This window comes from Paralichthys olivaceus, chromosome 22 (genome assembly GCF_024713975.1).
Source record: "Paralichthys olivaceus isolate ysfri-2021 chromosome 22, ASM2471397v2, whole genome shotgun sequence".
NCBI classification, from domain to species: domain Eukaryota; kingdom Metazoa; phylum Chordata; class Actinopteri; order Pleuronectiformes; family Paralichthyidae; genus Paralichthys; species Paralichthys olivaceus.
This window is the reverse complement of record NC_091114.1, coordinates 12,983,458-13,005,911: the sequence shown is the minus strand read 5'-3', so window position 1 is coordinate 13,005,911 and position 22,454 is coordinate 12,983,458. Positions and strand designations below refer to the sequence as shown.

The following is a 22,454-nucleotide window of genomic DNA, read 5'->3' as shown; positions in this document are numbered from 1 at the left end:
TTAGTCAGAAGGAAGAAACAAAGTCGAAACAGATTCTGTTTATATTCACACAACAGATGATTTTATTTAGCTACAGTCTCACAGGTTTTATTCCTTAACTACTAAACAAATCAAACAAATACAAAATCAAACACAAACTTTTGTTGAAACCTTTAAGAAAGAACGGAAGCCTGAAGTTCTTTTATGAAACCAACATTTGAATTTCATGCAGGTTCTAGGCTAACGCTAATATGGCTTTTGGTTTTTTCTGATGCATTTATAGAATAATGATTTCTGGAAGAGCAAATGAGACTCGGCGCAATGCTACGTATTCCAGAGACAACGTCCGAAACATTTGAAAACACACTTACTAACTCATCACGTGAATATGAACATGTGGCACGTTGGGTATCACACACATTTAGGCACCACAGCACCAAAGTTGAGGAAACAAGCTCAAGACATCAACATATTGTTTTATCTACTTAACTACTGATTGTTGGAACACACCCTGCTCACTAAACTCGGAATCAACATTTAAAAGTCTTCACGTTGCACATTTAAAGTTGATTTATTGCAAAGATCTCAGTGGATGTGACAGGAATCGGGATTTGGTGGAATCCACTGAGGAAACAGAGTTACACGTTGAATAATTTATATGTCTGGCTCATCCTGGTGAGAAGTTGCCGATAGCTCCTCATCTTCCCCTGGACTCTATTGATCTTTGTCTCCTGCACTCTGCAACAACATGGATGACAATGCACCAAATATACTTTTCCACGTTGATTATTTTACCACACAATGTCCTAAAGACGGAGAAAAACAACTTCACATTCCTCACTCAATTATTTCGTAAACAAAGTATGAAAATAAATGAAAATTGCAAAAGCTACAAAGGAGGGTTAGTGGTTCTTACTTGTTTAGAGTGAGAGAAAACAAACTAAATATAACTCTGAGTGTTTTCAGTAAATGGCTGGACGTGATACAAAAAGTCCTCTTTTTTTTTTTTTTATTTCACTGGATATAAAACAGAATTGAAGCCCAGAGTTGTGCCACTTTCATTTTAGCTGGACAGGTTTAAAGACGCGCACCGAGCCCAGTCCAAGATTTTCTTTTGTTTTTCAGATTCCACCAGATGGATCGTTTTTGTTTGATTCTGACTTGTATCCACGTCTTTGAAACCAGCCCAGAGACTTTGCTGTTTGGCAGCGTGGAAGGAGGTTTTAAGTTCAATCCCACTGATTCCTTTGGTGCACACTTTGATTACCCTCACAACCATCTATGTACATAGCTTGACAAGGAAGAGAATAGTGCAAATGCCAACACTTGTATCACAACAGCTTTACAGTGGAGGGGTGACTTACTCTTTGGTTGCTGTTGCCATAGTTAATTATACACTTAAAGGGACAGGATACCAAAAACTCACTTTTTATTTCAACAGTCGAACAATAAAACGTGCATCCTGTTTTCCTGGATCTTTGTGCAAAAAATAATTTCACTTCTGGATGAGGACGTTTTACACTTAACGTTCAGACTTTCTCTGAAGATCTAAGAAATACAGCCCCCCACAACACACCCACACCCAAGATGTTAGGTTATCACCTAACACCACATATAACACAGATTAAGGTCCCTCAATTATAAACTATGTAAATGTTTTTGCAAAGGCCCCATTACAATACTTAAAACCGCATCCTTGATTATTCAAATATTGAGCCAATCAAGTGTTTGCTGAGCCCCTCCTGCAAACAGCGGTTGGCCAATCACAGTTTGGCAACAGTTACTGGGCACTACATGAATTTCTCCGAGTTGAAGTGGTGTTTGTGATGATTTAATATAAAAACAAAGAAGACAAAGATTTGAATTACTCTTATGTATGGTGTGTTTATTTACCCCAACTTAAGCTGTCGGCGTTAGCATGCTAAGATAACTAGCCCAATGATTTCAGTAGGAATGTGTTTTGTGGGTCTACAGGTTTTGTAAGAAAAGTCAGATTTTGACTTGTCTTACATAGTTTAACTGTGTTTTTATTTAAAAAGCTATGCTAAATGCTCCTGCTAACCAAATACAAATACCTCAGCTTTAAGCATTAAATCCTGTGTGCTGCCAACATGTGCATATGTTTTACAAGCCTGGAATCATCAAAGAAATTGATTATAAACAGGATTTTTAATCAACCCAGGGAGTGAGAATCCGCTAATGTCACCAAAATACTAAATACAGCTGCTCATCTCAGCCATTGTTGTAATTTCCCCAAACAAAATCAAAAATTAAGGTAGAAATGAAGAGAGCTTGACAAACAGTCAATTATTATCATGACGTACTTTTTCCAGAAATCCGTAGTCTGAGTCTATATCCCTGCACTGTGTAGGTTGAACTCATGGTGACCCAGGTTGAGACGCCATGTTACGGTTGGGCCAGGTGCTCCAGGGCCTCTCCCTCGCAGCGCATACAGTGGTAGCCCATCTTATCGGTCACATCATAACAGCCCTGGCTTAGGTAAAAGTCCAGGGAGGATTTGTTCCAGTCTACAACAGTGAAACTGAGCTGGTTGCAGCCGGCAGCCAGGCCCAGCTTCAAGACGGCGAAATGAAATGAGAAGACGGTCACAAGTTGTGCTGTGATGACATAATGGATAAGTCAATGTCAACAGTACTTCTTACTCACCTGTGCCACCTTGCTCATGAGTGCTTTACCAATGCCTTTCCCTGAAAGAGAGAATCCACATTATTATTATGACTTACTCATCTGAACAGATATATTATTTATTGACTTTTTGTTCTTCATCACAAATTCTATTGACGACACTCTGTTTTTAAGACTCTACCTCTGAACTCTGGCATCACGTACAGGTCCTCCATATAAATGGCTCTGCCCGACCACGAGCTGTAGGCGTAGAAGTAAAGTGCATATCCTATCTTCGTATGACCTGTAAAAAAAACGTCAACAACGACAAGTTAGTGCGAAGTTAATGGAGAAGATTTTTTATTATCAAATTCTTTCAAATCCTAATCAGCCAAAGCTTGTGTTATTTTTGCTCATAACTGTTTATCCTTTTTAAAATGTTTTCTGTTTGGAACTTTATGAATTGATCTCATTAGCCGACAGATTGTGGATCAGTCTTAAGTTATCATCCACTGCGTTGGGGCCATTTACATGGGAAACACAGACTTTCTTTAACAATGGCTCTGTTCTGTTCAAGTGATTAATTGCAGTTACACATTAGTGCAAACGCAGCATCTTTGGCGGTGACGGAGGAATCTTATCAGGTCTTGTCCTTGGACAGTGAACGTTGCAGCTGTAAACCACAATTTCTGTTTAGTCATAGGAAGAAAACATAGGACCTAGTGTTACACGTCAATACGTCTGCGATGAAGAAGCTTTCTAGAGGAAGCACTTTGAAACAGATCCTCTATCACCAATCGATCAATATGCAGCAACAAGAGCTTTGTGAGTGCTGAAGATCTGAATGTAAATTATGTAAAAATTGGGTGGTCGTTTCCTGTTGTTCGGGCGAGGGGTTCTGGGTTCCCTCCTCTGTGATTGGCTGCCTCGCCCTGATGTGTTTCACCTGTGTTCACTTCTTCCTGCCTCTCTTGTGCATTTAGTTGTTGCTGTTGCTCGCTAGTTTTTGACATTTTTTAAGTAAACACTGTCACTGATGGTTCTCTCTCCCTCTCACCTTCTTTGGTTTTGTGCTGTTCTGGTACCTCAGCAATGATCCCATGGAAGAACGGGTTCTTGGAGAAACCATCCTGCTCCAAGTCTGCGGGTAAAAAGCAAGAGGTACGTGTAAATAATAGGCTGGTTCTCTAGATTCTTTGCTTTCTGTGAAGTTAAACATTTAGTTATTATGAATGATGATTCTAGATGTTGTATGCGTTATGCCTTAATACAAAAGATAGATGGGAGTGTTATATTGATTCATCTGGTTTATCAGCTTGTAAACGGTTGTTTTGGAATTGTTCCAAATTTGCAAATGTTTATACTGAATGTCCAAGATCCATTCAGTAGCCGATCTTATCACACAATCATCTAGAACTCCAGAATGACAAAGCCATACTAAAAATAAAATACAGAACATTAACTAGATGGACTCTATGGGGATATTTTGTGTGAAACCTCTCATGTCTGATGTTCTCCTCCACTGAAGTTCACCTTGTTTTTATGAAGGTCAAATCCATTTTAATGTAACGTCAAGACAGATGAGTTCATATTTAACAGCAGAAATAGAAATATATCACCGGGTGATGAAACAGTAACAGTAAGAATCATTTACACTATAAATAAATATTATCATGTATATTATGATAAATATTGATTTCGTTTAATCGCCAAGCCCCATTTCCATCCCTGCTGTTGTATTCTCTGACCTCCACTGATGTTTTTTATGAAGGTCGAATATATTTTACTGTCAGGACAGGTTTGACAGTACAGTTACCTTTCTGTGTGACTTTCACATGGTCTGTTACTTTCTCATATTCAGCCAATTCCTGCAACGGGAGCAAAAAGATAAATAACATAAGTCACCATTTATTTTTTTATTCCTGATATATATCCAAATACCATACATATAGTCCCAGTCTATTAATATATATAATTATAATATATAATATGGTTAATAAGGAGGTGTGTGTGTGTGTGATCTAATAATAACAACATCACCCTACATGTGAAGAGGAAGTGACGTGACATGTGTGACATACATACAGCCCCCCCTCACCATGATCATGCGCGCGATGTCCTTGCAGTCCTCCACGTTGGAGGCGCGGATGGAGAAATCCATGTCGGGCTGAGGAGACGGTGTGACCCGGCGGAGTGAGGAGCTGCTCACGGTGTCAGGGGCGGAAGGAGAACCGGAGCTGAATGGAGGAAGTGACGGGGAGGAGCGTCACTCCTGTTCTCTAACACCATTGGTTCAAATCGAGGTACGGAGATTGTGATTGGCTGCTCGGTGACGGAAGCGTCGCCACCTCGTGTGTTTTATTCCTCTTTATTATATCTTATTACTTATTACAATATATTCCAAAGGTGAGCAGAGTGGGAGTGAGTCAACCGATGAAACTTTCATTCATACAGCAACTTTCAAACAAAGTTCAAAGAAATAATCAACTTTAATTCCGTAGCACTTTTTTAAAAACAGAGTTTACAAAGAGAAATAACAATATGGAGCTGTGTCACATGAACACTTGAACACATACAATGAATAATGTGAGAATAAAAATAAAAGAATCTGAATTGAAATGAGTTCAACTATATTAAAGACTGTAGTAAACATTGATTAGAATACAGCGGAGCATACACAACATGTAAAATAGCATTTAACTAAAAGTTACAAGAGCATATTATTTTAAGCAAAAGCAATAAGAAGCTAAATAAAAGTAGAGTAGAGGAGCAAAGTTTTGGAGCTGCAACCGCAGCATTACTTTTGTAAGTATCACTATTATGACAACTAGTCTGACAGCAGTTAAATACAACAGCTGCACAACTGATCCCAGAATAATCACAAGCTTGGCCGTGTCTGATCTGTTTGAGGCCAAGTTCCTGCAAAAATACATGAGATCCTGGTGCAGCAACATGAAGTATCTTATCAGTTTCTGGTGAAAGTCGGTTGTGAGTATCACATGTAGCACATGTTTTTTTAGGTCCTCTGCCTAACAAAAACTTGCTGAACTGGTGTGGCCGCCAACAGGGAGGGGACCGTGAGAATCTCCACAGACAGGTTCGATATATTACAGATATCTCCTGGCAAATAACACTTTATAGACAAGAGGCCTCCAGCAGGGGGCAGATTAAACCTGAGGGCAAAGAGGAGCCATGGTTCCTCATCTTTAGTTATATATTCATTTGACTTCTTTAATTGGCCCATAATAACTTTATTACATGATTTTTGTAAATAGTTTTTGACATTTTGTGGTAAATAAAGCTGCCTGTGACTCACTGTGCCTTCCAGCTCGGCCCTTTGCTTAACCTTGCCCTTAAAATGACATGGCTTATAAATGTGAGCATTTTACAATTCAATTTTCATGATCCTCAGGAGATGATATTGTGGCACCCTCTTGTTCCTGAGGGCCTCTGTCAGGTCCAGCTCTCTCCTTGACCTGATTAGTCAATTAGTAACGTCAGAAGTTATGAGCTTGGGTTTTTATAAAGTGTGCTGTGGATTTTGACGGTCCCCAGAGGATCAATCCAGATGTTGGGTTTGTTGACCCCTTGACCTTCATTATCTATGTGTACATGTATGAAACTCTATAGTTTGAAGATTAACCTGACATTCACTCAGCATCTTCATCCTTCCCAGGAGATGAACCACTGCATTTGAAGCCTTCAGTCAACTTTCCTTCAGCTCCTTAAGACATCATCAGAAGGTAAGCCATCATTTTTATAAACCACTGTAGAAACACACTGAGCACATTCATACCTAAGCCGAGTGCTTTTATGGGATGCAAGAATCCTTTCAGCCTCTAGAGGGAAACATAGCAAGGTTTTTTGACAGTGTTTTATGACCGAGCTGCTGACACAGAAGCTGATGCGCCTCGTTCAGAGAGATTTATGGATGTGTGGGATATCCGCAGTGGGGAAATGCACATCCTGTACTGTTGAGGGTTAAAACACTTTCTTCTCAATCAGTCATGTTTTATTATTTTCACTCAAATGTTCTCCTTAAAATCACAGTCATTACTTTAAATTTGCTTTAAATTCCCTGTACATGAAAACCTACAACTACAATTCTGATTCTATATTTGATCATAGATGTAATATGATTTTATTGAGACGGTATAATTCTATTCTGTATCTGTTGAACGTCACTAATAATAACACAGACGCCTTTGGCTTCTGTGTCTGTGTGTTTTACGGATTTCTGCAGTTTTACATCCAGGTATCATTTGAACTGAGAAGTGCCAGGGAGCTGTGAAGAAGTTCTATTCAGTAAATATAGCTGGTGATGACGCATGTGTGGACATGTCATCATAGTGAGAAGTTCAGCACCAGAAATAAGAATGATCTCATGAATTCACACTGGTTCACACAGATGTAAAGGCGAGTCCCAGACAACTGAGCGCCACGTGAGAGGAACTGAGAAACACATGGTGAGAGAAGTAATGAACAAATTCATAAACTGCCCAGAAATGTATAAATATATATCGATGTGGATCTGAAGATATGACTCATTAAGAGAACTGAAAAAAAGGTCCTTCTTTACATAAGCCTGTGAAATGGATTTATCTTATTCTAACATCCAGTTCATGAGGTGGAACAAACACATTTGCTTTTAAATAGCGAGCTGATGAAAATACTTCATGTTTGACCTCACTCTCGATACCAGCTGTTTAAGTATGTGTTTCAAGAGATGTGTCTGTTAACTCAGATCCAGCCACAACAGGTACAACACCTGAAACCCCTCTGGGTGGTTGACGTCAACCAAGCCTCAATTAACCGAATACTTAAGTGCACTTCTGAGGTTCTGGTACTTCATTTGAGTATTTCCATTTTAAGCTGTTGTTGTTGTATCTTTATTTACTGCTTTTCAAACAACCACATTCATTTTAAAGCCTTTTTTTCTTTTGAATCAAAAACCGAATCAATCCAGCAGTAATATCTTTTAAAGTTTAAAAGTATTTCAGAACTTTCTACCTTTGACTCTAGAAAAAAATTAATCCACACTAAAGAGTGTAAAAAACAAAATATTGTATTCTGAATTGAATCTTCTAAGCAGCAAAATGTGTTAGAATGAACTTAATGTATTCTCAATATCTTAATTAAAGATACATATCTGTCATATTAATAATAAGAATCTTCATGATTAGTAATAATCCAATGAATTCAGGTCAAAGTTACTTAGAAAAACAAATTGAAGACACAGGGCAACATTGGATTTTCAATATTGGAACATTATTATACATCAAACATACAACTCTTTCTTTAAAATGTTTTTTTTTAAAAGGACTGGAGTATTCTACATGTGCAAAATTAATAATGTTAATTCCACTTGAAATGGACATTTTTTAAGTGTCTATAATCTCTAAGCACTGTATTCTTTAATTTTAACTATGCTTAGTATTGTTTTCATAGGAAATACAACAACCTCAAGTATAGCAGGTATGGTGATATGAATGTATAAATGCACAAAGTAAAATAACGGGTGTACAGCAGAGTGGATGTCGAAGTATTCCAAAAACTGTGTCCCTCTATACGATCCTTCTGTTTAAAGAGCAGTGTAATGAGTAAGACCTCATAAAAACTACAGCCGGTGAAGTCATGTGTGAAGTCTGGTTTGAGTTAGTAACTGATGAGGGAATGAGCCGAGACATATGTCACAGGTCGTCACCGTCAGTTCTCACATGAAGATTTCTATTCATTAACCTGCAGCGCGTGGCTCTGACGCTCTTCTAACTTCACAGCTCTTGTGTGATTTGTGTTGATTCTACACACAAGTCTCAGTATAAATAGGAGCCTGTAGTTGCATGAGACTAAAAATACATTTCGTACATTGCAGAGTGGAGGGTGGGGAGGAAATGAGCAGGGAAAGGGGGATTTTGCTGGGCTGGCTTTCTCCTGGAGAAAATAAGGCTGTCTAAGTTACTATTAATAGCTCCAGTGGGCCGGTGTGGCTCTTTATAACTGACTAATGGCTCCGTCGGTTGGACGCAAGCAGAAAAAAAACAGAGCATTGCTGTCGTTTTTCATCAGCGGCCTCTAAGGCTCTGCCGATGACGTGGGTAAGACGCCCCCTGACAGTTTTTACAGACGCACTGTAGAGGACACACAGGCTGTTAGAGGCAGAGGCATTGTAGACGGTATTAGTCAGTGGACTGTGAGTAAGAAAGAGAGGGGCCTCTCAGTGGGATATTCACAACAACACGGAGAAGATGATTGTTGGTTTCAAAGTACACGTGAAAGTAAGAAAAGAAGCCGCTTGTGAATATGTTCAGAAAATAGACTGTATGTGAAGATGGATGATATTCTGTCTCTTCCATGTTGGTGAATGGGACATAAACCAAGCCAAAAAGACAAAGTGCACGTCACATACATTTTTGTCGTCATACACTGATGAATGGTTTGTTTCTGGTAAGTTTGGTTTTATCTGGTTATTTAATGGCTGAGACTGACTTATGATTTGACCTCGAAATTGTGGCTCCGTCCCCTGACTCATGGCTCCAATTTTCATAATCAGCACAGTTGGTATCTGACATATTTTGTCTGTAGTTCTGGAAAGTGGGAGGACGTGGGGATAGGTCATCCATCTTTTATTCTCATTAGTTTTAGAGACAGAGCCAATCTGGGCCCTTAAGTTCATTTGCTTCTGATCTTCCAAAGGGATTTTATTGATAATATCAGGGACGAGTACTGGGGCAGATTTCATAATTCACATCATCTTAACTTCCGAAAATAGAAAATAACTTGTTTTGTTTTTCTAGATTTATGGGCGTCTACCTCATAACAGCATTAAGAATGAGCAGAACTAATGTTGAAGCACCAGGTATGAATCTTTACGTCTCTGTTAAAACGCCAGGACTCTCGACCCATGTTGTTTTAATGATCGTATTAGAACTTTGCTGTAAAGTTTTTTTTCCACATTGACCTTTTAAAGCTGGCGCACAGGAAACCATCTTTCTCATTCATTAGGTGTGAATAATGTCAGTGTTATGTAATAAGCCGTCTGTTCGTGAGTGCTCAAGTGACACAATTTAAATGAATCAGCCTCTTAGACGTGATTCTGTGACTGACAGCAATATCATATGAAGTGACGAGTGACGATGTCCTCTCCTGTTATTATGCATCTCCAAGATGGGACATTTTCAGGAGCTAAAAAAGAAAAAACCTCCAGGTCTGTGTCTGTGAGAGTTTCTCATTCATGAAACAACATGTAACCCACCATTATACAACACTTCCATTTTATAACGAATTAAACAGATCAAAGCTTTATCTGACTCCACAGACATGAGACTGGGATCGGTCTCCTTATCTAACTCCCAGAAAGTGAATGAGTGGATTTCTAACTTTGTTGAACTACTCAAAGTTTTCACTTTGCATTTTGTTGGAATGAAACTTCAGTTCTTAGTTCAAACTCTTCAGTCTGACCTGGATTACTTTTAATTTTCTGAGGCCATTGTCTCACTGGCGGCTTGAGAAAGTCCTTCCTGCAGATTTAGAACAGTCACGTATGACAACGACCACTTCGGGGCTGTACAGGAAGCCACCTCTTCATCCTGTTTAGTCTAGCTTCTGATTGGTCCCTGAGCTCTGGAGCATTTCCACAACAAAGCAGTCAACACCACATTTGCCCTAGCTTACCTTAATTGAGCTGAACACGACAGAATAAGAAGGGCAGTGGAAGGGACTGAGGTGCAGTCAAAACAAAAGAGGAATACCAACTGAGTCCTTCCTCACACAGATTCAATCGAGTCCATTTTTGGTCATTATTTTGCTTTGAAAAATCAAATCCCTGATTAGTTTCTCCACCATATCAGTAAGAAAACAAAGAAACACCCAGAACGTGCAAATCTTGTGATAAGAGCTGCTCAAGTCGTCTTTTATTCTGCTTGTCATGAATAGCACACTTTGGAGATATAGTGGCCACAAGAGTCCAAATATTCTCATTTTAAAAACATGTATATTTTAGGATGTTACAAAATTGGTTGTCCTCTCTTTGGCATAAAGTTTCCTGCTGTGATAGTCAACTATTTCAAGAAATCTCCTTATCAGCATGACAGTGTTAAAATAAGGATTTTAGATTCAACCCGGGGAAACTCCTCCTCCTCCTCCTGTCTGCTGTGGTCATGTTATTACCTAAACCCAACTCACTCAGAGGAATGAAAAAAAGGCAGGAAATTAGCTCATCAGCTGACTGACGCAACCCTGGTGTAAAGATAACTGGATGGGAAAAGGCAGACAGGGTGTCATTCCCTCAGCTCCATTAAAATGCCTTATTAGGGCATCTGGAGCCAGATGTGAGTACAGGAGCAGTCAGGGGTGGCAGAAGTGGCTTTATTTTTGTTTTCTGTTTTTATCTGCCTCTCGTAGCTTCTCTCAGACGACCTGAGTCATGTGATAAGTTTGAAGGTCGGGTCACTCGGCCACTTGCTCACCACGGGACTCTGGCAAAACGCACAGTAGAAAAAAAATCAAACAATAACCCCGCCGGTAGATTTTCGGTAAACGTAAATGCGCAACTAGATTTCCTGTAAGGGAAACAAAGGAAGTTCTGGCACAGCTCCATGTCAGTGTCCAGTTAATATGTTCTCGTAAGGGGCACAAATGAATTCACTTTCAGCCAGCGCCTGGCTAAAAAAAATCTGTGTCAACTATCTGGAGTAGATTACACCCTTTCACTTACAACGCAAACAGAAAAGGTTTAATTTACCACCGATGTATTTATATCCCGCTCATGACACCTCCGTTTAACCTGCAGCTTCCCTTTTTAATCCCAGGTGTGTGAGTATGCAAAACGTACCTCTCTTGTCACGCAGGTCAAAACTGAGGTCAACTACGTTTACAGACAACACCGACGTACATCTGCACGTGTTACTACAGCAAACAAACTTTACTTTTGAACTGTTTTCAAGTATAATAGCCTCAGGGCTGCTGTGCAAGTGTTAAGCTGTAACGCATATTTGTAGACAGGTGTGTGACCTATTGCACTTCTAGGATAAAAGTTAAAACACTCTTTATTTGCTGTTGCTGATATCAGCTGCTGGTGAGGAACAAAATTGGAGATGGACTTGGTAACGCCTTATTAAATGTAGCTTTATATTCACTGAATAATGAGGCTTTGATGCAACTGAACATAAGAGAGTATAAGTACAAATGTCTTCACCACGGTGGCAATAAAGGGAACATCATGGGGTCATAACATTTATTCAATGTGTTCTTTGACTTTTCAGTTTGGCCTGTTTATCGTGGTGCAGCTTGGAGAAGGTCGGTTTATGACCTACACCGCATCCAGCCATCAGGGGGCGATGGAGGTGCTTTGGCTTCACTTTTGGCAATCTGTCATGTCATCTACTTTTATATAGAGTTGAGACATTTGCCCAAAGTAGTTGAGCAACTGAAGAATGGCGACATTGCCAACACCTAAAAAATAAACTAAAGGGAACCGAAAAAATGAAATGCAATCCCAGAGTTTGGAATCAAAAAACTGCATTTATGGTTCAGAGCAATTTTTTTATATTGACATTTCCCACAGGTCTTTAAAATAAACCTTTAGTAAATCACGATGACACACTTTCACACAATAATTAAACATTTTTAATCAGCATATTGTGGTGTTTATAAAGCCAACACCCTCTTATGTTGACTGACCACAAACAGGGAAACAGCTGCACAGCGGCTCCACAGATTCCTGTATTTCCACAAAAACCAGCGGCTTGTGATATGCATCGTAGCGTAAACTGCAAACACATAGAAGCACATGAGCTACTGTAGTAACATCCTGAGGAAACCGCCTCTCCCTGAACACTCTACTGCAAGGAGGCATCACTGGCAGGATTCAAAAAGTGGAACTTGTGTGTATTTTTCTGTGTGAAGGAGGTTAAGTAAGTTTTCGAGCAACACTGAAACCCCTGTAGTTCTGCAAAACCTCTTTTACTATGAAATCATTATTTATTGAGCAATTTCAGATTTCCAAATGATCCGAAGTAGGAGTAGAAGCAGCCCATTTCTTCTCTTTAATTTCCTCAGATTTGATTCCTTTGAATTCAAGAGAATAACAGGAAGACGTAACAATGAAGCCAGCAAATACAAAGAACCCCCGCTGATGACTTCTCTTTTGAGTAACTGATCCATTTCCCTGTCTGAAACCAGTTGGCCTGTTGAACTTGTTCAGGAAGGTGTGACCAGGAACCAGGGAGTGGGATAAAGATTCACACTCCAAAGGAGTAAATCCACTCACTTTCGTCAGGAGAGACCTTTTGTCATCTGATCAGGGTCAAACTCATCTCAAGTCTGCAAATTCTGTGGTTTTTCTCTTGTCACTTCCAAAGAATGCCTCCATCCTGTATTACTGTTCTTCTGAAAACCAGTCATATGTTATTGTAGACACTGGTGATCAGTAGAAACCTTTTCATCAACTCCATTATGTTGTTAAGTGTTCTCTCTCTCTAACCCACAAACTTTACAGAGAATTAATTATTATTGCTTTCCACCTCACTTTGGCTTGAAAATCTAATGTCATGCTCACATTCAAAACACACGAAATTGACAAAGCTATGTAACAAAACCTCAGCTGCAATTATGGGGCTGGAACTGGATGACACATTTAAAATATTTGTTTTGCAGGACACTTATCATACCTCCTGCAGACAAAATAAAAGGCCTCCCTTCATCTCCTTTATTATAAATATTTGAGAACAGCGAGCCACCCATATATCTACAGTCACCATTCCCGCTTTAATATCTCCAGGCCACATGGAACCTCCCCCTCGAGGTAAATGCTCTGCGTGCGTGATAGTTATTTATGTAAACAACACCTGGTTAGACTAGAGATGATGACGTTGGCAGAAAACACACACCACATGTTATAATGAGATATGCTGCTGGTCATGTGTCTCACGTGTAAGAAAAACATGCAAAAGTAGGTTTGGTAGTTTTGACTGTGAATGAAGGTTTTGTGTTCACACGCCTTTTCTTTCTCATTGAACTTATTTTACCTGGAATTGATCTCATTTTTAATGAGCCATTGCGGGTTGGAACAAGAATGGTCATTGTTATCGTAGTTGTTACATTGCTGTTTTTGGAAGTCACATTTTTCTGATATGCTGCAGCGTTGACTTCCAACTCTAATTGTGTTGCTTTATTTACTTTGTGTTTGACTCATCTGGGAGAGTTTTTCTCCCTGTTATTCTGATAATTATAAGAAATGTGGCAAAATAAAGCAACAAAACAATTAGTTACTGCATAAAAATAACATATATAAAGAATTTCTGCAAGACCTCCAAGAGAGAAACGCAATTACAAAATGATTAAACATCATATATAATCATACAAAATTTTTCATCTTAGAAACAACCCATTAAACAACTGAGCTAAATAACCACAACAATTATTACTTATTTCGATGTTAACATGAGACTATTAAATAATGACAGCTACAGTATATATTGTTCCACATATTCTGCCATTTATGTATTTCAACATAACAAGATGGTTCACAGCCATATTTAGCAGGAAGCTGTAAATACTAATGACACTGGTAACACGCTGACATGCAGCAGGCTTGTCGTTTGTTTTGCCACCATCCTTGTTAATTGTGTTGGTACTTGCTAATTACTGCAAAACACATAGTAGAGCTGAGGCCCAAGGCAACTTTCCTTCACCTGTGTGTGTTGCCAAGATGGTCTCTGACTTAAGAAACGTGACCAATTTGACCTGGGGACAGACTGAAAGGTACTTTTACTTCACTATGACTCAGACAAATATTGGACTGGAACACTGTCTTCATTGTTGACAAGCTGTAGACACACATCAGTGAAAATGCTTGTGTATCTCACGCTTGTGACATTTGATTTACAGCAGTTTAAAAAAAAAGGGAAGTGGGTATAAAATACTTCCATGAATGCACCGTGGGTTTATATAGCGCCAATGTACTTCCTGCATTTTCTGTTTGCCCTGTTTCCCACAATAGAAGCATCACACTCCCTGTTTGTCTTCTGAACACGCTGCATAACCACTAAAGCAGAGATCGCATAAGATGGTATCTCTTCTCGCAGCAGAGAACTCAGCCAACCTCCTTCTTGGAACAGGCCTCTAATCTTTGATTCACTGGAGTCGGAAAATCCTTCTGTCCCACGTCAGTCAGTTATTTCCAATCTTAAATTTGAATAAAAACTTAATCTCATCAACATCTTTTTCCCTTTCTCAGCTTAGTCTTGTTTAAAACGCGCTCTGTGATTTTGCTTCTTGAAATCCCCAAATTTCCTCGTGGCTCAGCTGTGAACTGTGTTGACTTTGTCCATTAAAGGAGCCTTTTATTTTCTGCGATGTTCTTGCTTGAACCACCCATTTTCCTTCACACTCCCTGCTGTAGTCAGAGATCGTCTTTGTTTCCTCCACACTGACGTGTGATTACCTGGGAAGAGGTTTAGAAACTAGTTTCAGTTTCTTTATTATTCAGGACTTTTTTAATTAAAACTCCGTATTGGCTTTTGAAGGATCTGTAGCAGCCACACCCGCTAAGGTTTTCTCTCTGACACTGATGTTTCATATTCAAGGACCAGTGTGTATGTGATTTAGGGGGTTTACTGACAGAAATTGATTGTAATATGGAATATAGTAGTTAGAAGTAATCCATAATTATTACTTTGCTAGTGTAGAGGGGTTGTGTTTTCATGATCTTAGAGTCGTCCTCTTGTCGTCCTGATGGGTTAGACAGATTTCACTAAAAAACAAATTCAGGAGCCATTTACATTTTTTTTACAAACTTTGCTGTTAAACTACTGATGTTGAATTATTTCACTGGAGGTGAAAAGTTTTCAACAATAAATTCCATGGCAATCCATTTGACAGTTACAAAGATATCAAGGGCAGCTGATCAAAGTCAGTAGAGTTTATCATCCTCTGGGAACCATAAATGTCTGTAGTTAGTTAGTGGATGTCGGATATTTTCATCCCTTGAGCCTTTCTGCTCACAGGGCTAAACATATTTATAACCAAGCAAATACATCCAGAAATATAAAAAAATAAAGCAAATGGCTTTTAAATAACTCGTGATAATGTAAGAGGATTAAACTTAGGCAAAGGGACTCGCATGGTTCTCTCAATGGGCACTTAGATTATAAACTTTACCTCCAATGCAACATGTCACAACACGCTCTCACGTGTTTCAGAGCTGCAGCTGCACCTATGCCGTGGTTTGGACTGGTTTGACACTGCTCTCGCTGGCTGTTACCAGATATATGGTGAGGGTGGGGGCCTAAGTTGAGATGGTCCATTATGTCACTGGTGCCCCAAGAATAGTTCCAGTGTGTCCAGCGAGGCCCTGAGGCGAGTGTGACGTCCAGAACCTAACTGTTGTCGGGCCAAACCCAGGAGAAACAGGGGCCTTACTGTTTCCCTGCGTCAGGCACACCCAGCCACACGCACACACACACACACGTGTGCAGACGAAGCAGTCGCACACACACATGGAACCGTTTAAAGTTTTCCTCTGCCACTGTTCCAAATGCCCCCAGAATAAACACTCTGAGCAGATCTGAGCCACTGAGCCCAACGATCCCCATTAAAGACAGACTGTGACGCAATGTGATGGAAATGAGAGGTAGTGGGTTTCAGATGTTTTCTCAGTACGGCGTCGCACACATGCTAGAATTAAGTCAAGTGAAACTTTCAGTTGGAGGAGCATGCGGTCATGGGCTTGTGAAAGGAGGTCAACTCGTATATTGACATGAATACTGAATGTTTTGAACATTTTCACCCGTCATGTAGATCGTTATTGATGATTTGTGTAAAACTAAAGAGCTAATATGACAATTAATGGTTTCAACTTATCAAATGTGAGGATTTCCTCAGTTTCCTATCACTGTAAACTGATTTATTGAGATTTTGGACAAAAACGAGACATTTGAAAATGAAGTCTTGAAAGAAATTAAACTGACTGTAGGTATGAATGTGAGTGTGAACGGCTGTTTGTCTCTATGTGTCGGCTCTGGACAACACTGGCAATCTGTCCTGGGTGTACCCCGCCTCTTGCCCAATGTCAGCTGGGGTTGGCTCTAGTCCCCCAGTGACCCCTGAAGCTGGACGGATGGATTCTGGAGAAACTGGTCAATAGTGATGACCCAATTAATATTAATGAATTGAAAAATACTTGACAGACTTACTGATAGTTTTTGTCAATCGTGTGTTTGGTGATGAATGACTTAAGTGTTTATTTTTTACATGTTATAACCTCTCACCTTCTTCTTCTTCTAATAATAATAATAATAAATGATAATGAAAATAATAAGCTGTACTCGTAAATCATAAATGGAGAAGAAAGAAAGAAAGAGACACAGACAGCTGGAAAGAAAAAGAAAGGAAAGGAAGGAAACTAAATATAATATATGGGTTAAAAGAATATGGCTTTAAAATGTCCACTTTTCTCAGACATTAAATGCATCAGGCTGTGTTTGGGTGATTGTGTATAAGAGGAGACACATTTGAGTGAAACACGAAAAAACATGGAGATTTGAGTTTTTCACTTTATATAATAATGTTTTCATAAGTGAAACGAATAGATAAGACTTGTTGACTGTTACGTGTCTGTGATCGTCACCTCCTCCTCCTCTCCTCTACCTCCCCCCCACCTCCTCCTCCTCCTCCTCCTCCCCCTTAAACACGCCATCCAGCCCTCGGACGTAAGTGCTCGTCCCCGCGTGCGACGTGCTCGCGCCTGCGCTGCGTTTTAAACAGTTCTCCCACGAGCTCCGTGATTCAGTCACACACACACGCGCGCACCGAGCAGAGGCACGAGGAGCCGAGTCTGTCCCCGCGGCTTCCGTAGATCATCACCCGGCGTGTGTGTTTGTTATAAATGACACCGGAGTGTTTCCATGTTGGAGGACAGAGAGAGAGAGAGAGAGAGAGAGAGAGTGTGTGTGTGTGTGGACTACAAACCTGCACCTGAGTTTTGGGAAACATCACCTGAGGCGCACGAGCATCGTCGTTTGCATGAACGCGTGCAGGTAAGTTTCAAATAACCTGAAACTCACGTGAAGTGTAAAAAAAAATTGCTTTTACTCTTTATCTTGTGTGAAATGTTAATGGAGTCTGGCGATGTTTAGTTCTTGCCCTCCAGAACGTGGACTTTCATCGGGCTCACGCTGAACCTCGATCAGAAATCTGTCAATTTTAACTTTTCTCGCCAATTTCTTCTAATGAGACATCGCACATTATGTGTTTGTGTTGTTTGTAGTGGTCCCTAAGCTTGGGTGGATAATTCGGTTTATAAGAGGAAGGAGCACATCACTTTGAAATAAGTGAAGTGTTCAAGTATTGTTTGCCCCTGTCTACTATTGATTGCTTTCATTTTGGTTGAAGAATGTCAGACAATCAGGTTCAGCTCTGTTGAATAAGTTTGTTATTCTTTGCTATATATTGAGAATAAAGTGGTTGGAAAGGAAAATAAATATAAGCAGAAAAAAGGGCTGGGAAATAAGACATTATCAATAATAATCACAATATATTTTTCATCAATAACGATATGAGAAAAGTTGAAATTAATATTTTGATATAGTGCTTATGTTTAACACGCTGATCTACCTGTGGAAATGTTTTGCTGTCAAGTTTTTTAAATAAAGAAGAGTTTAAAACCACAAACTTCACTCAGGAACAAAAATCAGTGTTTAAAACCTAAAATAAATAATAATAAGAAGAAATTGATCGCGATAATCATGGAAATCCACTGATATAAACTTTTTTTTATCTCGATAACATTTTTGGCCTCATCCTCAGGCTCTAAGCCGAGAATGTCCAAAGAGACTTTTGCATCTGACAGCTCTTCACACTAATCTGAAAACATTTAGATTTAGCCTGAATCACGTGTCAGGTAGAAACAGTATTGTACAGCAGTATTTGTTCAATGCAAATTATCAGCCTGTGTGCACATGTGCAGGTTGTGTTGTCAGAGTTATTTTTTTTTTCATTTTTCTGACTCACATGTGTGCCCGTTCCCAGATTTCACCAGGCTCTAGATCAACCTGCTTCTCTTTTCTTGGTGTGACACACACTCTGAAGCATGCCATTGTTTTGCGGGGAAACATATTTTAGTTTTTGGGGGGGGTGCAAAGCTGCTTCCTGCACAGGAGGGTCTACTAACAATGGCCACCGACTTGGAACAGTCGGCGGTTCTCTGCCCCGCGTCTGAGGAGGAGGCTAGGATGTTGAAAGAATGTCCGAGAAAGGAGAAAGGGGGGAAAAAATAAAGTTCAGCACAATGGAGAACATGCGGTTCTGCAGGGTTTGAGAGATGGCAGACAATGGGTGGGGGGGGGCAGATGTTCTTGCATAACACTTTGCAAGTTCACAGTCGTCTCTAGGTCATCCAGTAACTTATAGTGTGGAGGTATGAGTGCCGCTTGTCTGATTGCATTTGTCACCTTTGTGCTACCGTAACCTTCCCTTTTTTTTGGCGTGTTACCACCTAGTCGCCGTGTAACTCCGTCTCCTCGCTGCTCCGAGGATGAAGCCAAACCTGACAGTAAATATTTAATGGACGGTGAATAATTGTTCTTTGCTGAAAGCGTCACTGTAGTTACTGATCCTGCCCGGTGGCTTTAGTTTTTTTCCACGCTGCAGGACAAGTTGTGCGCGGAACAAATCTCAAGAAACTGTCACCTTCAGTTATTCCTGTTTCTTTTTTAAACTGGATCCTCATCAACCTTTCTCTGCTTCCTTTCAGATAAAAGCAGTGGATGCAACTTCGCTCCATTCGTAGGGGAAGAGGTGGGTGAGGCCCTTTCTGAAGACGACCACAGGTGGTTCCACCTCGGCTGAATTTATCTCCAAGCGCACCATGTCCCTCAGCACTTTCCACCTCGTGCAAACACTCAAGAACTCTCCCGCTGCCTTTCGTCGGCGCTTTCGCCGCGACCGCACAGAGTCCCTGTCCCACGGCGACCCCCTCTTCAAAGTCCACTACCTGGGCACAGAGAAAATCTTCTCCCTGGACCGAGAGCAGGCCCAGGACGCCATCAGCCACCTGCTAGACGGCATCTCTAATGGGAAGAAGCTGAGCAAGGATCACGCCCTGGTGGTTCGACCGAGGTACGTCGAGGTCAAGGAGCTGAGCACGGGGCGGCAGCTCACGAAGACGTACCTGCAGGACATTGCGTACTGTGCCGCCGACGCCAACCGGCCCAACGTCTTCCTGTACATCTGCAAGCATCAAGGCCAGCAGCTGCAGTGTCGGGTGTTCTGGTGCAGCCGGGCGGAGCGGGCACGGGACATGACGGCGTGCCTGGCCCACTCCTTCCAGCAGGCGCTCAGCGACTGGCAGCAGGACGGCTCGGCCACGCTGACGACAGGGGAGGTGAAGGGGAAAAGTGTGGAGGAGTCGTCCAACTCTCCCACCATCAACAAGAGCTCCACCCTGCCCGCCAGTCTGGGAAAAGGTGAGATGACAATTGATCTACAGGCTACACCCATATATCTACGTTAGGTTTGAAAACGTCTGTCGTCCACACTCATCCAGAGCTAAAATGGAGAAGCTTGGAAAGGCTGCGAATCAGTTTGAAAGCTCCGGAGCTGTGTTTGAGTCTGGACAGGCAGATGTTTGGAAATGATGACGTAGACACTTACGACCACCACTTGCTGATTGAGTCTTTTCGGTCGCGACGGAGCTGATTCTCTGCCTCGTCACGCTGCTATCACATGACCTTCATCTGGAAGATGATGTTGTGCAGTTAAATTCTGTATTTTATAATAATACAGCTGCTCACATGCATGGGAGACATAAATAATTAATTTCGAGTCAGGGTCAATCAAACTATTGTGTTGCTATTTAATGTGTGAATGCTAACGTTGGCTTTTCAACTGCAACATCACTGACTCTCTCTCTCTTTCTCCTCAGTGCGCTGGAAGAAGCGAGGCTCCGTGTCCCGCAGCCCCCTGAGGGCCATCACCAGGAGAGGGTCCGCCTCAGACAGCTGGAACTGAACCCCGGCTTTAACCCCTCGAACATGATGGGACCACATCGACTTAACGACGACAGCACTGACGGGAGGGAGGGAGTGATTTTTACAAGACAGAACAGAAGGAAGGACGACGGGAGGGGGGGGGGGGATGCTGCAGGAAAGTGGAGGAAAGTCCATATTTGGACAGCGTGTGTGGGGACTCTGCTTGTGAGAGGATGTTATGTGTGTGGACTCGAAGGTTTGTGACGCAGCACAGGTGTCTGTTGACGTGCGGCGTCCACTGCAGCACACGATGCCATTGACGGCTTCCTTTGTTCGCCTGTCAGCAGCGATCTGAGGACTTGTGGCTGGCCATGAGACGTTTGAGGACCAGACTGATTCAATTCTGAGACTCTCTTGTCGGCTTGCTTGTTTCCAAGGAGTCCGCTTAATGGCGAAGCCTTCGAAGGTATTTGATCTGTTTGAAAAAGACGATTGAACCCAGCAGCGGTGCCGGGTGTCGGCCGAATGATGCACAGGGAAAACTGGAAAAAGATGACGAGGGACCAGATGTTTCTCAAGCCTGAGTTTTTTTATTTAACTGACATTCGTGACTCGTCATGATGATTTTATTTGGATGGACAAAAGCACACTTTTAATCTATTGCAGTTTTGGACGTAGATACAGTAGACGTCAAGATAACTGCTGGCATGTCAGACAAAAGTGGATATCTGTCTCGCACACATTTCTGAGCACTTTCCAAGTTTCCAACTGTAAAATTTGACACCTGAACGCATCACAGTTCAAGTCGTCTCATGAAAGCACAGGTTTTATAATTTCCTCCTGAAGTGTGCAGGGTATTTTATGAGTGGAGCGACCTGCGTCACAAACAGACCTTGCAGGGTCAACAATTTCCTGCAAAAACACAGCTCGCAGCTGTCCACAAAGACAAATGATTTGCATTTTCACGTGACAAAAACACATGGGGCCATGTTGTTTGTGTCCGAACACTGGGAACGCTGTGTTCCTGAGTGGAGGAATGCGCGGCCGTGCACCTGCATTCCAGCGCAGGAAATCCGAGATGGTGAATCTTCTTAAACAGCCCTGACTTCTTCTACACATCCGCCCATGACTCAGCATTCGGAGCAGCCTCACAAGTAGATGCCGAAATGTGCTTCTGTAACTCCCAGGCCCTCGACTTGTTCACATTACCAACGCCATAAAAGGTGCCCTAACAACTTTGAAGTCCATTCTGAGTGACCTCCTCTCACGATGGTGATTTCTGTCTCCGGTTTACAAATGAGAGACGTGAGGATTAGTGGTGCAGCCCGAGGCCACCGCTCACTTATCTTTTTTTATTGTCTGACCAAAACTAAGCTATAGAAAGTTTTTTTGACTGCTGTGCCACTTTGTTTTATCAGTTAATTTTATCATTTTCTACTCTCACTGTATCTTTTACAAACGGCACAAGCCTCGTCTCAGAAACGAGGTTGAAGTGCCTGCTTCAAGATTTATTTTATCGATGTTTTTGTCTTTGTACATATTTAATTAAATATGTATTTTATGGAATATTAAAAGTTTTTATATAACATCTCGTGTGCGTCTCGTTGTGTTGGTCTCAGGCTGCTCTGACTTTCAACAAGACAAATATTTAACTTGTGCAGCTTTGACCCTGACAAACGATCTTCTGTTTCCAAGATTGGACGTTTTAAAATGTTTTCCTTGGCCTGATGAAAACAGAATTCCTGTGAGGGGAGTAAGAGATTGAGATTGAAGGGACTGGAGGTTGGGGGGGGGGGGGGGGGGTAAAACATTCAGAGAGAGGTCCTGGGATTTTTAATCTTAGTCATGTGACTGATTTCCCAGAGTTTCTCTCTAGTGTTTTGA

The 22,454-nt window shown here is 41.1% G+C and overlaps 2 protein-coding genes across 5 annotated transcripts; one reads left to right on the top strand and one right to left on the bottom strand.

Moving 5' to 3' along the window:
* Positions 1 to 38: 38 nt before the first annotated feature.
* Positions 39 to 4,835, bottom strand: sat2a.1 (spermidine/spermine N1-acetyltransferase family member 2a, tandem duplicate 1). 2 transcript variants are annotated; one of them, XR_002203095.2, is made up of 7 exons: positions 4,703 to 4,835; positions 4,421 to 4,472; positions 3,662 to 3,745; positions 2,807 to 2,908; positions 2,647 to 2,687; positions 2,304 to 2,553; positions 39 to 717 (listed from the first exon to the last, which is right to left on the bottom strand). XR_002203095.2 is itself a non-coding variant. In XM_020095588.2 (6 exons), exons 1-6 carry the CDS (start codon positions 4,763 to 4,765, stop codon positions 2,386 to 2,388), a joined length of 510 nt encoding a protein of 169 aa, XP_019951147.1. In that variant the 5' UTR covers positions 4,766 to 4,835; the 3' UTR covers positions 39 to 2,385. The 2 variants fall into 2 exon arrangements, 1 of the variants encoding a protein (XP_019951147.1); XM_020095588.2 differs by having other exon boundaries at positions 39 to 2,553.
* LOC109634856 (low density lipoprotein receptor adapter protein 1-A) lies at positions 4,775 to 22,156 on the top strand. Of its 3 annotated transcripts, XM_020095586.2 has the most exons (5): positions 4,858 to 4,907; positions 5,625 to 5,701; positions 6,281 to 6,347; positions 19,355 to 20,066; positions 20,525 to 22,156. In XM_020095586.2, exons 4-5 carry the CDS (start codon positions 19,469 to 19,471, stop codon positions 20,608 to 20,610), a joined length of 684 nt encoding a protein of 227 aa, XP_019951145.1. In that variant the 5' UTR covers positions 4,858 to 4,907; positions 5,625 to 5,701; positions 6,281 to 6,347; positions 19,355 to 19,468; the 3' UTR covers positions 20,611 to 22,156. The 3 variants fall into 3 exon arrangements, with proteins under 3 accessions (XP_019951146.1, XP_019951145.1, XP_019951144.1); XM_020095587.2 differs by lacking the exon at positions 5,625 to 5,701 and having other exon boundaries at positions 4,775 to 4,907; XM_020095585.2 differs by lacking the exons at positions 4,858 to 4,907; positions 5,625 to 5,701; positions 6,281 to 6,347 and adding an exon at positions 17,366 to 17,639.
* The last annotated feature ends 298 nt before the right edge of the window (positions 22,157 to 22,454 follow it).